Source organism: Aphelocoma coerulescens, chromosome 3 (genome assembly GCF_041296385.1).
Source record: "Aphelocoma coerulescens isolate FSJ_1873_10779 chromosome 3, UR_Acoe_1.0, whole genome shotgun sequence".
Taxonomy (NCBI): Eukaryota; Metazoa; Chordata; class Aves; order Passeriformes; family Corvidae; genus Aphelocoma; species Aphelocoma coerulescens.
This window is the reverse complement of record NC_091016.1, coordinates 59823002-59836704: the sequence shown is the minus strand read 5'-3', so window position 1 is coordinate 59836704 and position 13703 is coordinate 59823002. Positions and strand designations below refer to the sequence as shown.

General features: G+C 37.9%; 1 protein-coding gene across 1 annotated transcript in view; it reads left to right on the top strand.

The window, feature by feature from the left end:
- Window positions 1–13703, top strand: part of MAP3K5 (mitogen-activated protein kinase kinase kinase 5) — a 100281-nt gene that overhangs the window by 80576 nt on the left and 6002 nt on the right. Inside the window, exons 18-26 of the mRNA XM_069010477.1 lie at window positions 54–159; window positions 1128–1285; window positions 1789–1966; window positions 2793–2813; window positions 3890–4067; window positions 4168–4336; window positions 7197–7382; window positions 10876–10981; window positions 13266–13506. Coding sequence (XP_068866578.1) covers window positions 54–159; window positions 1128–1285; window positions 1789–1966; window positions 2793–2813; window positions 3890–4067; window positions 4168–4336; window positions 7197–7382; window positions 10876–10981; window positions 13266–13506 — 1343 coding nt within the window. The remainder of the gene's footprint in view (window positions 1–53; window positions 160–1127; window positions 1286–1788; window positions 1967–2792; window positions 2814–3889; window positions 4068–4167; window positions 4337–7196; window positions 7383–10875; window positions 10982–13265; window positions 13507–13703) is intronic.

Here is a 13703-nt window from a genome sequence, read left to right as displayed (position 1 = left end):
TAGATGAAGGGTCTGCAGAGAAAAATAATTGCTCTGCATGTTCTTTTCCTCAGGGTGATAACGTGCTTATCAACACATACAGTGGAGTGTTAAAGATTTCGGACTTTGGAACTTCAAAGAGACTTGCAGGAATCAATCCTTGTACTGAGACTTTCACTGGTATGTTCCCTGAGGAGATTTTCTTATCCTCACTCGAACTGTGTATGTAGGGTCAGAATCCACAGATGCTGAACTTTCATTGACTTCAAATCAGTATAAAAGGTTACTGGAAGAATAACTTTTGGATATATGATCTTAAGCTAAATGCTGTACTTGTATGCACCATTCAAAGAGAATGCCATTTTGGATGTTCTGCTTGTGACATCAAAGTCCTCTACAACAGAAGAGCTGTGTCTCTCCTGTGCTTTATTTGAGTCTATCTCCTTTGTGAGCATGGCTTTTTCATCTTGCTGGTCTTTTTTCTTTCATGATTTTCTTGGACATCCTGGCTTCATCTCCAGAATTGCTTATCTACAGAACCTGTCATTAAGTTGCTCCTCCTTCTGCTTGATAATTTGATTTGGTGTTAAATCATGCAGTGGCACTGCATTAAATAATTATGTAAAATGTGAAGAGACTGTTATTTTAATTCCATCCTTCACTCTTCCATTTCTTCTGTAAAAGGAACAGAATGCAGAATGATGTGTCAGGTTGATTCCCTTACTTCAGAAGAAAATGTTCATATCACATACTCTCTTAGCTTAAGGTTTCAGGTTTCCCTTCCTTTTCCTCTGGGTACAATTCAAAATGCTTTCCCAAATTTTAATCCTAAGATATAAAAAAATAAATGAAAGCTACATCTGATCCAAAACTCATTGAAACATTTAATAATTGTTATTGACTTTGAAAAGTGATATCCAGATCAGCAGATGGTATCAAATGCTTTTATCACAAGTAATATCTTGAGTAGTATTTTGAGTTTCATATAGAATGCATATGGAAGTTTTTTGATTTTGGGGATAAAAGCGGATTTTTTAAACTCTTCTGCTATTGCTCACTCCTCAGTCATTTTGTTCCTCTTGTCCTTTACCTGTCTATTTGCAGCATTAATACACCTAAGTAAACAAAAAAGAGTGTGTTTTAAACAGGTACCCTCCAGTATATGGCACCAGAGATCATAGACAAAGGGCCACGTGGCTATGGGAAGGCTGCCGACATCTGGTCTTTGGGCTGCACAATCATTGAGATGGCTACAGGGAAACCCCCGTTTTATGAACTGGGAGAACCACAAGCAGCCATGTTTAAGGTCAGACATCCTCCTTTTACAGCTCAGACTTGTTTTTCTAAACACAGGAAATCTGACGACTGTTTTGGAGAAGCTGGAATTCGAGGTTGCAAGAAAAGAAGATAAAGGAAGTGCTTGAATTGTGAGGATGTTAAGAACAATAATCTGGTTCAACTGAGAGGGAGTAGTGCTGTGTACTTTTGAGTAGATTAGTAGAGAGATAGCAGCTATTCAGCAGCCTGGGTGTTTAAGAAAAAAACAACACCAAACTGAGAAAAGAAGCAGTTTTCTGCTTTGTGAGAGCCTCTACTTACAGTTGTGGTGTTTTTAAATGTAACCCCTTATGCCGTTTGTAATGGGTTTTGGTTTTTTTTTAGCTCTGAATTAATAAACTAGTTGAATAAAGTTAGTATAAAAACCTGAGAATGATATACCACTTCTACAATCGGAACAGTTTTTTGATGTTGTTTAGTGTTTGGGGGAAGAACAGTTTAGGCCATTGTCTCTCCCTTTATTTGTCTCAGGTGGGGATGTTTAAAATACACCCAGAAATTCCTGAATCCATGTCTGCAGAAGCCAAGGCTTTCATATTGCGTTGCTTTGAACCTGATCCTGATAAACGAGCTTTTGCTCATGAGCTGCTTGTAGATGAATTCTTGAAGGTTTCAAGCAAGAAAAGAAAGTCTCCTTCAAAGCTCTCAGGTAAGCATTGCTAAATTCAATCTGGCAGTTTTCTCTTGCCCATGTTACTGTTTCCTGAAGCTGCTGATTTAGTCTTTCAGATGAACACAGCAGATCTCCATCCCAGGTGAATGCTCAGTTGTAACCTTCTGTACCAGCAGCTTACTGCAGAAACACCTTTGTAGCAGAATTCAGTTATCATGTTGTCACAGAAGTCAATTTATGTAAATATTTCTAATAAGGTTTCTAAAAGTCTGTGATTTTGTGCAGCTTTTATGGTTGTTGGTTTTTTGTTTGTTTCAGTTTTGTCTGGTTTTTAATTTGCATATGTTTCCATTGAAAGAATATTTATATACAGTATATTTAGTGTAGGTTAGAACATGCTATTAAACCTCAGTGTAGTTTTCTACATGAGCAAAATAATCTTTGTTCCATAGAAAATGTGCACACACTGCATTATTTTTGTTTCATAAAATTTCATTTTCAGGAAATCTTCATTTCCTGCAGTGTTCTGCATTATGGAAAGTAGCAAAGGAGTTTTGAGAGCAGGAATAACATGTTCTAGGGTGTATGGATGTATACTTAGGAAAATATCTTCTATATATTTTTATCATGATACTTAAATAAAAATATCAGGTAAGGGAGATGATGTTAGATGATCAATTTTAATGTGGTTTCCACCCCCTCAGAATAAAATTAAATTGCGATAAATTACACTTTTGGAGACTGCAGACAAGTGAATTGAGATAGTCCATAGAAATGGGAAGTTACCCTTTAGACTATGCTTATTTTCTCGGTTAATTTCAGCATATTTAACTTTCTTTTTTTCTTTGCTTTTCTCACACAGTCCTTTCAGCTAACACAAACGGTGAGTTTTAACCTACTTCTCTATCAAAGACATACCTGTGTAGATACTGTAGTTATCACTTATTCTGGTATAATTTGTCAACACTAAAAAGTTGGAAAGAGAAAAGTGGTCACAATTATGAAAATAAGTGACCTCTGTCTGTTAGGAGCATCTAATTCATCGTGCATAGCTGAGCTGCTGTTTTTAATCCTACCAGCCTGTGGCTTAATTGCCCAGGCAGGTGGGTGATACAGGCTTGAAGGGCTGTGCTGTTGTTTATGGGGGCATTTGATGGAAATGCATTGGCTGCTTTACAATAGCAAGAGAGCCAAGGTTTGTGGAGAAAAAGAACACAGATTTTTATTAGACTGAATTCTATAACTGAAAAATCAGAATGCATTTGAGACCCCTTGTCAGACCAGGATACAGGATACTCATCTCTTTCAGGAAATGAACTGGGAGAGTGCAGAAGGGAACTGAACACACACATAGTTACCTTCATGCTGAATTGGTATCAAAGTACATTTTGAAATGTGCACATGTGGAATAGATATGAGTAGTTTCCTGCAGCCATAAAGTGTGCTCTCGATTTAAAACTAAAAGTTCTGACTTAACTGCATGTGTATTGTTATTAGTCAAAGACTATGAATTAATTAAATTTGCTCAAGTTAATCTGATGAAGAAATGTATCTTATATGTGTTATAGTATATATACTTACATGTAATGTATATATAAATATATATATATTTATATACACCCATAAAATTAAGATCTTGGAAGGTGCTTGGACGACTTACTCTATAGAAACATTTTCCTAATGCTGGAAGACAGGAGATGCATGTTCACTTCAGTGTTGAAGTTCTGTAAGTGAACTCACAAGAAGCCCAGCATTTCCATCTTTCAGGAATAAAAACATACCTGAAAGATAACTCTACTCCAGATAAATAAGCTTTAAAGTTTTTTGACAATTTTTTCTAATATTTTGTATTGGTGTGTAGGAAGGCTGGAGTTTTTCTGTCTCTGAAAAAATAATGTTCACTTCAAAACTCTGATGGTATTACTAAATCCTAATTTCTGAATATTCCTGTACAAATAGAGTATCTTCGGAGCATATCCTTACCTGTCCCTGTTCTGGTGGAAGATACAAGTAGCAGCAGTGAGTATGGTTCTGTCTCACCTGATACAGAATTAAAAATAGATCCATTCTCTTTCAAAACAAGAGCCAAATCCTGTGGAGAAAAAGATGGGAAGGGAATCCGGTCCCTTTTTCTGAGGTAAGGAGATACCTGACATTTTTGTTACACAGTAGATTAGGAATGTGTGCATTGGGAGGGTTTTTATAACGTTTCTTTTCACTGAGTGTCTTTCATTCAGCATCCCAGATGAACATTTTGAGGATCACAGTGCACCTCCTTCACCTGAAGAGAAAGATTCTGGGTTTTTCATGCTGAAGAAGGATAGTGAAAGGAGAGCCACCCTCCACAGGATATTAACTGAGGACCAAGAGCAGGTGGTGAGGAACCTGATGGAAGCTTTGACGCAGGTAATTTCGAGGGCAGCAAGAATTTTATGGAATTTTAAGACTTCTCTGCACTTACCTGGAACTCTTGAAATTAAACATAGTAAAGCAATTAAAAAATAAATTTTGATTAAACTAGAAAGCATACTCCATGTAAGCTTTCACAGTTACTGTTTTATTTGGGCTATTAAAAATAGCCTTTGAATTTGTTTATGCTGCATTACATCTGCCTTTTTTGTTTGTAATTACTATGTATATACCTGGGTATTAGTGCTGGGAAGACAACAGAAAAACATGTTTTCGTGATACTCTATTTTGACAGTGCTTTTCAAATTGGACTCAAATTTCAAATTTGAGTCAGGCCTACTCACATAAGGTAGATCATCTCCAGGAGTGGATTATCTTGAACCCCTTTTAAAGTTCTGTGTTCTGGCTGACTGGTTTGACAGAGGGAAGTTTGGGTCATTTGGCCTGCTCTGACCTTATGTTAGAATATTGTACAGAAAGAATGAGGCTGATTGATACACCATTGCCTTCTAGCCAACAGCCACAACAGGGGAAAGAGGGGGCTAGGGAGAAAACAAATTGCAGCTATTCTGCAGTGCAGTTGGGACCACATATGGAGGGAAGATAGAGTAATGAGAGCTACAGCAAACAACAAAATAATTGCAGAATGACCTTTTGGCACTCCTTTGTGGGGATGATTCATTAAGATGATGTATCAGTTCAGGACAACACTGAAGAAATAACAGGTCATGACCACACTACTCCATGTTGCAACACTATAATTGGACGACAGGATTTTTTGTTCCTGTTCCTGTTTATGTGTGTGTTAGTAGTTAATTGATTCACTTCATTCTCAAGGCGAAGTATTGCTGGTCTAAAACATGTTTGTATAAAACATAACAACTCATCTTCTAAACATACTAATGTTTAGAAACTGATGCAAAACAATATGATTATTATGTATGTACTACAGTTAATGTAATTGGAAATTGCTACCATGCAAATAAAAATAGCTTCTAACTCTTGGGAGGGGGAAGAGAGTAACCTGCAGCTATCCTGGTAACTACAGAGAGTGTTAAAAGATAAGGCAGTGAGAGAGATACCTGTGATCTGTGATTTGCAAGAGTGTTGCTGTAACAGACACAGTTTTTGCATGTGTATGCAAGTAATGATCATAAGAGGCTGAAACTCAATCACAAATCCCAGACAATGTGCTCTGTGTTTCATGTCTTTCTCAGCTGGGGCTGGAACAGCCCGAGTGAGAAGCAGAGACAGAATTTTAGAGCCAAAGAGTTCAAAGCTCATGTTCATGGGCCTGGCTGCCCTCCAAAAGGATGCAGAGCTCTGACTCCCAAAGACTGTTTTCTCCCTTGAGAAATGCAAGAAATTACTAATAGAACAAGCCTGGCTTGCCTGTTGGACCTCATCAGGATTTAGGATTTGATAAAGTTTTTCTCTTCACAAAGGCTTTTCACAAGAAAGGTTTCGACGAAGCCATTGGGTGTGATGGCTAGGGGAGGAGAATGCCCCTCACAAAATGGGGCACTGTTTCTAATTAGCAAGTCGTACTGCTTGTCCTGTCCCCATAGTGCCTAGTGCCTTGATGGACTTGGATCTTTTAGTCCAGGGCTACAGTGTGCATTCACCTATCTGCCCTAATGGCTTTTTAATTATTTACATGAAAAGAAGATGGGCTACTGCAGAACTGTGAGAGATCCATATAGAAAATCATCAGGTGGATTCTCCAAAGCAGATCAAGATCAGAGGTTAGGATCTTTTATCTCAGATGATGTTTTAGTCAGTGGTATCTTTGCTCTAGAACTTTTGATTTTTTTTAAAGCTTCTTTCTCAAGTAATCGAATTATCTTTGTTTCATCCTGATCAGAATTAACTGACTGTAGTTAAAAGCTCAGTGTTACTGGCAAACAAGAGTTCTTGGTGTCTGGCCAGCCATAACATTCATGACGTAAAACCGGCAAATGCAATAGAACCAAACACCTTATGCCCTTCTCTTACAGAAATCAATGTTGGATATCCTTAGCCTATATAAATATTTACTTAACTTCCTTCAGAATAAACATCTAATACTTCATGTTGAACAGCAACCCTGTCTTAATTTTAGGATTTGGAATTGAAATTTGCATTCAGGCAGCATAACTTTGCTTATGAGAGCAAATACAGTGCTCTGCTTCCTTGTTACTTAGGCTGGTTTTTCTGATGAACTTTTCACTTTGGTAGCTCATGCAAAAACACAAAAGCTTTCAAAAATAGGCATATGAATATTTATACTAAAAAGGTGAGATCTTTGTAGACCTGCTTTAAGAACAGCTAAGTGTAGAAGCTCTGTATTAAGGGAAATTAGGAAATTACATAAGAAACAACCAGTCCCTCTGTGAGCCTCCTGCATAATGTTGACTAATCCCTTCTTTTAAATGCTGCTGTAGGACTTTGCACATTGTCTCTGAGGGGCACAGAGAAATTAGAAACACTGCAAAATATGTGTGCGCTTGCAATTAAGAGCAATTTGTAGTTTCCAGTGCACAGTGTATTTATTCATATCTTTTCATTGCTGCACAAAGAAACATATACACTGTAGTGTGTACATATTCTTCAGCAACTGGTGTAAAATCAAGTCAGCTACTTGTTCATTGGGTGTACATCATACCTGTGGTACCAGGGAGCTCAGCCACAGAGCTCTGTGCTGCTGCAGTTATGCTGCCACCGGTACCTGACCTGCAGCTGCACCTTTCACTTAACCATAGCAGCAGAGTTTCTGAAAACCTGTATTGCCAACTGACATTATTGGCTGAAGTCCTTCTGGGTATATGTTTCAGAAGATGACTATCAAAACTATTTCTTTTCCTCTCTCTTCTGTCAGGGAGCTGAAGAACCCAAGCTGAAATGGGAGCACATCACAACGCTCGTTTCCAGCCTCAGAGAGTTCGTACGGTCCACTGATCGCAAAATCATTGCAACCACGCTTTCAAAATTGAAGCTGGAGTTAGACTTTGACAGCCACGGTATCAGTCAAGTGCAGCTTGTGCTGTTTGGTTTTCAAGATGCTGTAAGTTGTCATTTTTACTAAGAAATTTGTGCACCTAAACTAAAAAAAAACCTAAACAAACTAGGACCAAACAGAACTTGCTAAACTTCCACCCAGAGTTATTGAAACAATAACATTTGAGGGCTTTGAACCTGTAATAGCGAAATCTGAGCCCACAGCAGTGACTTGGTTTGGTTGCCTTGTGATCCTTTGGCAGGACACAGACCCTGAACACTACTGAGGTTTTGCTGATTAAAGATATAGGGTTCAGCGTAATTGTGTGAATATTGTGTCATAATAGTAAAGCAGGAAAGCTTTTTTAAAAAAATCTTATTTTGGAAGGTTTTCTGGGAAATAAGACCAACAATGAATGTCAGGCTTATCCTACATAAATGCAGATCTCTTAAATTTCTCTTACAAACTAATGCATATAGCATTACAAACTAATAAGCTTACAAACTAATGCATATAGACCCTATAGCAGTCTGTCTACCTTGTAGTACTGTATTGAACTCTTATTGTAGTATTTTTGATTAGCAGCAGATTTCTGCCAAACTAGAAATTTTCATTTCATTTATAATAAGCCAGATAAAGAGGAATTAAAATGGTTACTTTTCTATCAATAATGATTGCAAGATTTATCATTTCTCACATTGAGCAACCAAACACATGCATGGGCAGCCTTTAAATAGCTAGTTTATGAAAAGCAAATGTTTTCCTAAGGTATGTGTTTAAATGGTAGTTCACAAGCAGTTAGGCTTGATGATTAAGATGAATAATGAACATGGGAGGGTGCAGTTGTGCTGAGTATCACTTGTCCAGACTGAAGTCATGTAGTAGAAATGAAATGACAATCCAGGTAGGCATTTGAGGTGGATGATTCTTTTAGAATTTAAACCCGCGGCACTCTGACAAGTAGAAGAGCTGTCAGGAAGGATGGCATAGCATGTAAACTGCTGCACAGACTACACTAACAAGAATTAGATGCTGTTCATGAAAAAAAAAAAGTGTGAACTGAATCTGTGAAAGAGCTCTTTCTACAAATCTAAAGTTTTCTCTTTGATTCTTTTGAGTATGCTTTCAACTCTCTCTATTTAGCTTCATATTAATACTCTTTTGACACTAGGAAGAAAAAAACCAAGCATACAAAGTCAAGAAAACCATGGAGGGGGTAATAGTACAAATACTTGTATTTGTGCTCTGATAGAGATGTTCCTGGGCATCAGTTGTTTGGTAGTAATTGCCTGGGTTGTATTCTTATCAGTAAAAAATTTACTTTCTGTTAACTTCATCATTACAAGTTGCTGTTTTTAAGTGATAAATGTCTCTTTCATTACTATCTCTCTATTTAACTAAACCCACAGAAAGTCAGAAGAAACGCTTTGCTTTATATGTGTGCAATCTTAATTCTTTTGGCCATACAGTAGATTTCTGTAGTACTACACTGAAATCCAGGACAGTATCAAGACCTCAGATGCTGCAGAGACTGAGGTACTGCTAAAAGTGAGGCAAAGTATTTGCCTTGCTCTTGGGATTTAAGAACGTGATCTTAGGTTACAATGTTTAATAATCACAACATCCTTATCAGACCAACCAAGAAAAAGTAATTTTGTGATGTAATATAAATAACTAAATCATATTACTAGGGATTGTTGTAATCTTGACAAAGTTAGATTACACTCCTTCAGTTCTCAAAAAAGCTGCACTTAGCTAAACAGTCAGTTTGGGGAGGTACAAAGCGCTTGCACAGGGGAGTTCTGCTGCCTCAGAGGGCAGTGGGCAAGCCTTTAGGGCCCTTGGTCTGCTGCTGTCCAGGTGTCAGGCCCAGGGCAGGCTCCCCTGGCACCACTGACAGCTCTGTGAATCCAAACACAATGTCCAAGTGCCATCTCGTGGCCATTGGCTATAGAAATGAGGAGACGTAGGTACTGCTGTGCTGGGTTGACCGTGGCTGGCAGGTAGAGGAAAGCCCCTACCCAGTCATTCATTCATTCCCTCCCAACAGGAAGAGGGAGAGAATTGGAAGAACCAAAAATGGGAAAACTTGTGGGTCAAAATAAAGATTGTTAAAGAAGTGAAAGGGGGAAAAAAAAGCTCTTAAGTGTTGCAAAAGGAGTCAGTCACCACCAGCAGACTAGTGCCCAGCCAGTCACTGAGCAACAGCTCCTTTGCAAAAAGCAGCCCCATGTTTATTGCTGATCATGACCTTATATCGAAGGGAATATTTCTTAGGTCAGCTGTGCCAGCCATGTCCCCCTCCAGCCTTCAGTCCACCCACAGCCCCCTCAGTGCTGGGGCAGTGTAAGAAGCAGAGGCGGCCTTGGCAGTGTGCAAGATTTGCTCAGCAGTAGCTGAAACATGCGTGTGTTATCAAGGCTGTTTTAGTCACCAGTCTGAAACATAGCACCATGTGGGCTGCTGTGAAAAAAATTAACTCCATCCCAACCAAACCCAGTGCAGGTACCTGTATAAAGTACTTCATTACTGAATACTACTGCTTTTTGGCAGTGAAAATAATGTGGTTAATAACTTTTACATATCCTCTGAAGGCATCATTTATGTAACTGAAGTCGTTTTTTACAGAGAGGTTATTATCACAATATGAGGGAATTGAAGGGATCCCTTTTTTAGGAAGAGTGAAGTATCTTTTTGCCACATTTTTCGTGATCAGTAGTTGCTTCTTTTTTTATAAGGCTGTGAGTTGATAATTTTCTAAGCACAGTTATATTTTTTGCTTCCTGCAACTGTTTAAGTTCTGCTCCTGCAGAATTTGCTGCTTTGGATTGCTTCTGTGCCTGGAAAACAGCACTGAGTTTTGTGCTATTGCTGCTTACTGTTGGCTGGGCATTTCCGTGTCGTTTGGGAGCTGGAAAACAGTTCCGTGAGGTGGAGATGTTTGTGCAAGGGGTATGGAGCATCCATAGAGGCATCTGAGAATATGGCTAAAAGTGGTTTGAAAGCAGGCCTGTGGGCAGTTAGGAGCAACCCAGTGTAATGTACCATACTGATTGTACAAAGTATGAAGTAGAAGGAATGAGGAAATGGTACAGCACACAAATGAAGTTCCCTAATTGTTTAAACTAACATTAATTAACTAGTTTCAGAATTAAGTAGGAGCAGCATTACATTAGTTCTTTGATATTTCCTACAATTGTACTTTAGAATAGACAAGTGTTGCTCAGAGCAAGCAGTGAAGGTGATGCCAAAAAAAGTAACAAGTTAATTAGTTTCAGCTACAAACCTTTCATAACATAGTCCTTGTTATTTGTCTTGCTTGCATTCTTTTGAAATTTCTCTCCACAGCCATGAGGGTTAAGTACCACCGACATCAAAAGTTACCTAACACGACTTATAATAAAATGGATGAAGTTGATAATGTTGCTATCAAGAAATAATTGTAATCATCTGCTCAGATACAGCATCTATAAGTTTAAACACTTTATGTAATGATGACATATATTCTCATTTTAAGTTGTGGGGTATGTAATATCTGAACTGAATTTTCTCTTACTAGGTCAATAAAGTTCTCCGAAATCATAACATTAAGCCACATTGGATGTTTGCCCTGGACAGCATAATCAGAAAAGCTGTGCAGACTGCTATTACAATTCTGGTCCCAGGTGAGTCATTTCTTAATACTCAGCAAATGTTTATCAGCTGATCTCTTCAAACATGCTTCAGAGTTGTGATTATGATGGTTCACTTAAGATTTTGAAACCAGCAGTGGCCTTTTTCCTGTTCACTGTCTGTTTTGCAATTCAGAAACTAATCTGTGTATTGTTCAAGCTGTTTTGGAAAGCACCTTTCCACAATGTGTCATCTAAATTATTCTGCAACACAGTGAGTAGTAGTAGATTAAGGTGCTCTGAGACCTGATTTTTTGCGGTGCAAAATGTTGCCTATTGCTTATGGTCAGAAGCTGTCTAAAAAATAAAATAAAAAAAAAACAAACCCCAAAACCCCCAAACAACCCCAAATCCTTGACTTGAAACCTGCCAAAACCAAACAAGCAGGTCTGCAGTGCCTGCACTTTGTACATTGTATTTTGAATGTGGAATTAGAATGTATGGCTTCACTGAGGGAAGGAATCTGTTTAGACAAAACTGTAGCCCATTCTGTTACTTCTCTACCTATTTCCAAAGTTAGTTTTTCTGCTGCTTCTTAACTTCTAATGCTGGAATTAAGGGTGATATTTTCAAATATGTCATTTAATGCTTTAAGTCAGAATACTTACATTCCTGTTTCCTGCAGTGGGTTGAGTCTTAAATTATTAATAAGGGAATCTGAAAATTACATCACAAATTACAGCTATTCCAATTCTCCTTATTTTCCATATCTGTAGCACAACCAACAAGATATAAATAGGGTTTCTGTGTTACTTTCAAGTCACAAAGAAGCTCTGTCTTCTGACTAGAATGCTGAACACCTCTAACAGGCATGTACTTCATTGCTGTGTAATAGGAGTAACTGTGGAATTCCTCAATAGTCTGTTCTTTCCCATACAGCTCAGTGTCAGCATTAACTGTACATGGTCAAGCTTAAACAAAAGCCTCTGTGCCCCAGTAGCTTTCAGGCACTGATCATCTACAGCTTCCCTAATTGCCTTACCCTACTTCTGATTGCTTTCCCTTGCTTTTGTCTCACTCTTTTTTCTTAATTTTTTTTCTTATGATGTGGAGATTTATCTATGGCCTTAACACTTCTAAAAGTTATGGGATGTTTAAGGAAAGGTACAAAACCAATTTTATCCTGCCTGGTGGTGAACAATGGTAAAAAACTTCTGCATCCTGCTAATAAGAACAGAAGTTCAAAGCAAATTCAGACATATTTGCCTAGCAATGTTTGGGTAACTGCTATATAATAAATCTGCTTTCCTTAATTTAGAGGAAGCACAGCTCTGTTGATCTTATGTTCAGCCTTGAAGAAGGTATGTAGCATTGAAATGAAAAGGTGAAATAGATCAAGGAACAAATGTTTCTTTTGTAAAGAAGAGAAATGTACTTGTTAATTACTCAGCAGAAAGGGCATAAACCAAGTGTAATTCGGGAAAAAAAGTACATTTTGGTGGGGAGACCAGAGGGAGTTCTTAACAGTAAGAAGCCATAATTGAAGGAAGGAAGGAAGAAAGATTTATATGAAATAGTTAGAATTAACAAACAGATGTTGTTACAGTAATAGATTGTGTAGGAGTGTCAGATCTTGTGTACATATCTTGCATACCTGGTAAGCTCTGGTAGGTAGTTTAAACAGGGAACAACAGAAACTAGGGTATAGCTTTGTGTTCACAGTTTTGTGGATGTGCATCATTTCAAAATAGGCAGTGTTCCCTCTGATAAGTAGAAGGAAAGTGTGCTGCTTTTAATTGTTGGGAGAGGGGCTTTTTGTAATTTCCTCTCTATCTTTGGATGCAATTTTTTGGTAAACATAGTATTCTTGTAATGATAGAATGCTAAATATGCTGGAACAGCAACAGCAGGAATAGCTGGGTATAAAAAAAATAATGGTCTTTTGTTTAATAAAATATTTCAAGTCAGACACATAAAAAAATGCAAGCTACTGAGAATGGAATTAAGCAAAAGTAACTCTGCAGTACATAATACTTCAGCACAATTTGACATGAAATGGTAGCCAAATCTGGACTCATATTCATCCAGATGTTTGTTTTTTACAGCTCTTGAACATTGGATAGGCAGAATAATAATCTGCCTAAATCAAGGTGCTGTTTTGTTTTGAGTGATCTTAAAGCCCTAGAAAATGTCTGTTCTCCTGTTACAGAAATTTCAGGTCCACTGTAGACAAAGCTATAGGATGATCTGTAAATAGTCACTTGGGTCTGCTTTTGTTTTAATATTTAACTAATGTTTAATATCTTTGGTGTTTTTTCTTTTGCTTATATTTTAATAGAATTGAGGCCACATTTTAGTCTTGCATCTGAAAGTGATACAGCTGATCAAGATGATATAGAAATTGAAGATCAAGATGAACAGCCTCAGAATCAAACCATCCAGCAGCCTTGCATTGTCTTGGAGGATGCAGTAGCTACCTCAGGTGTAAGCACACTCAGCTCTACGGTGTCCCATGACTCCCAAGCTGCTCACAGATCACTGAGTGTCCAGCTGGGCAGGCTAAAATTAGAGACAAACAGGTAAGTCTGGACATTGGGAGACAGGGACACCAGCCTGCTTACAGCAGTATGTATTGGTTAGCTTTCAGAATAAATATGCTGGAATACTAGTGACAGTTCTAAAATTCCATAGCAGTGTAAGTTGTTTCTTTTAATGATGATCCTTGTTTAGCTGTGACTGATCACTTACATAGTTTTGTTAATTTCAACAAAACAAT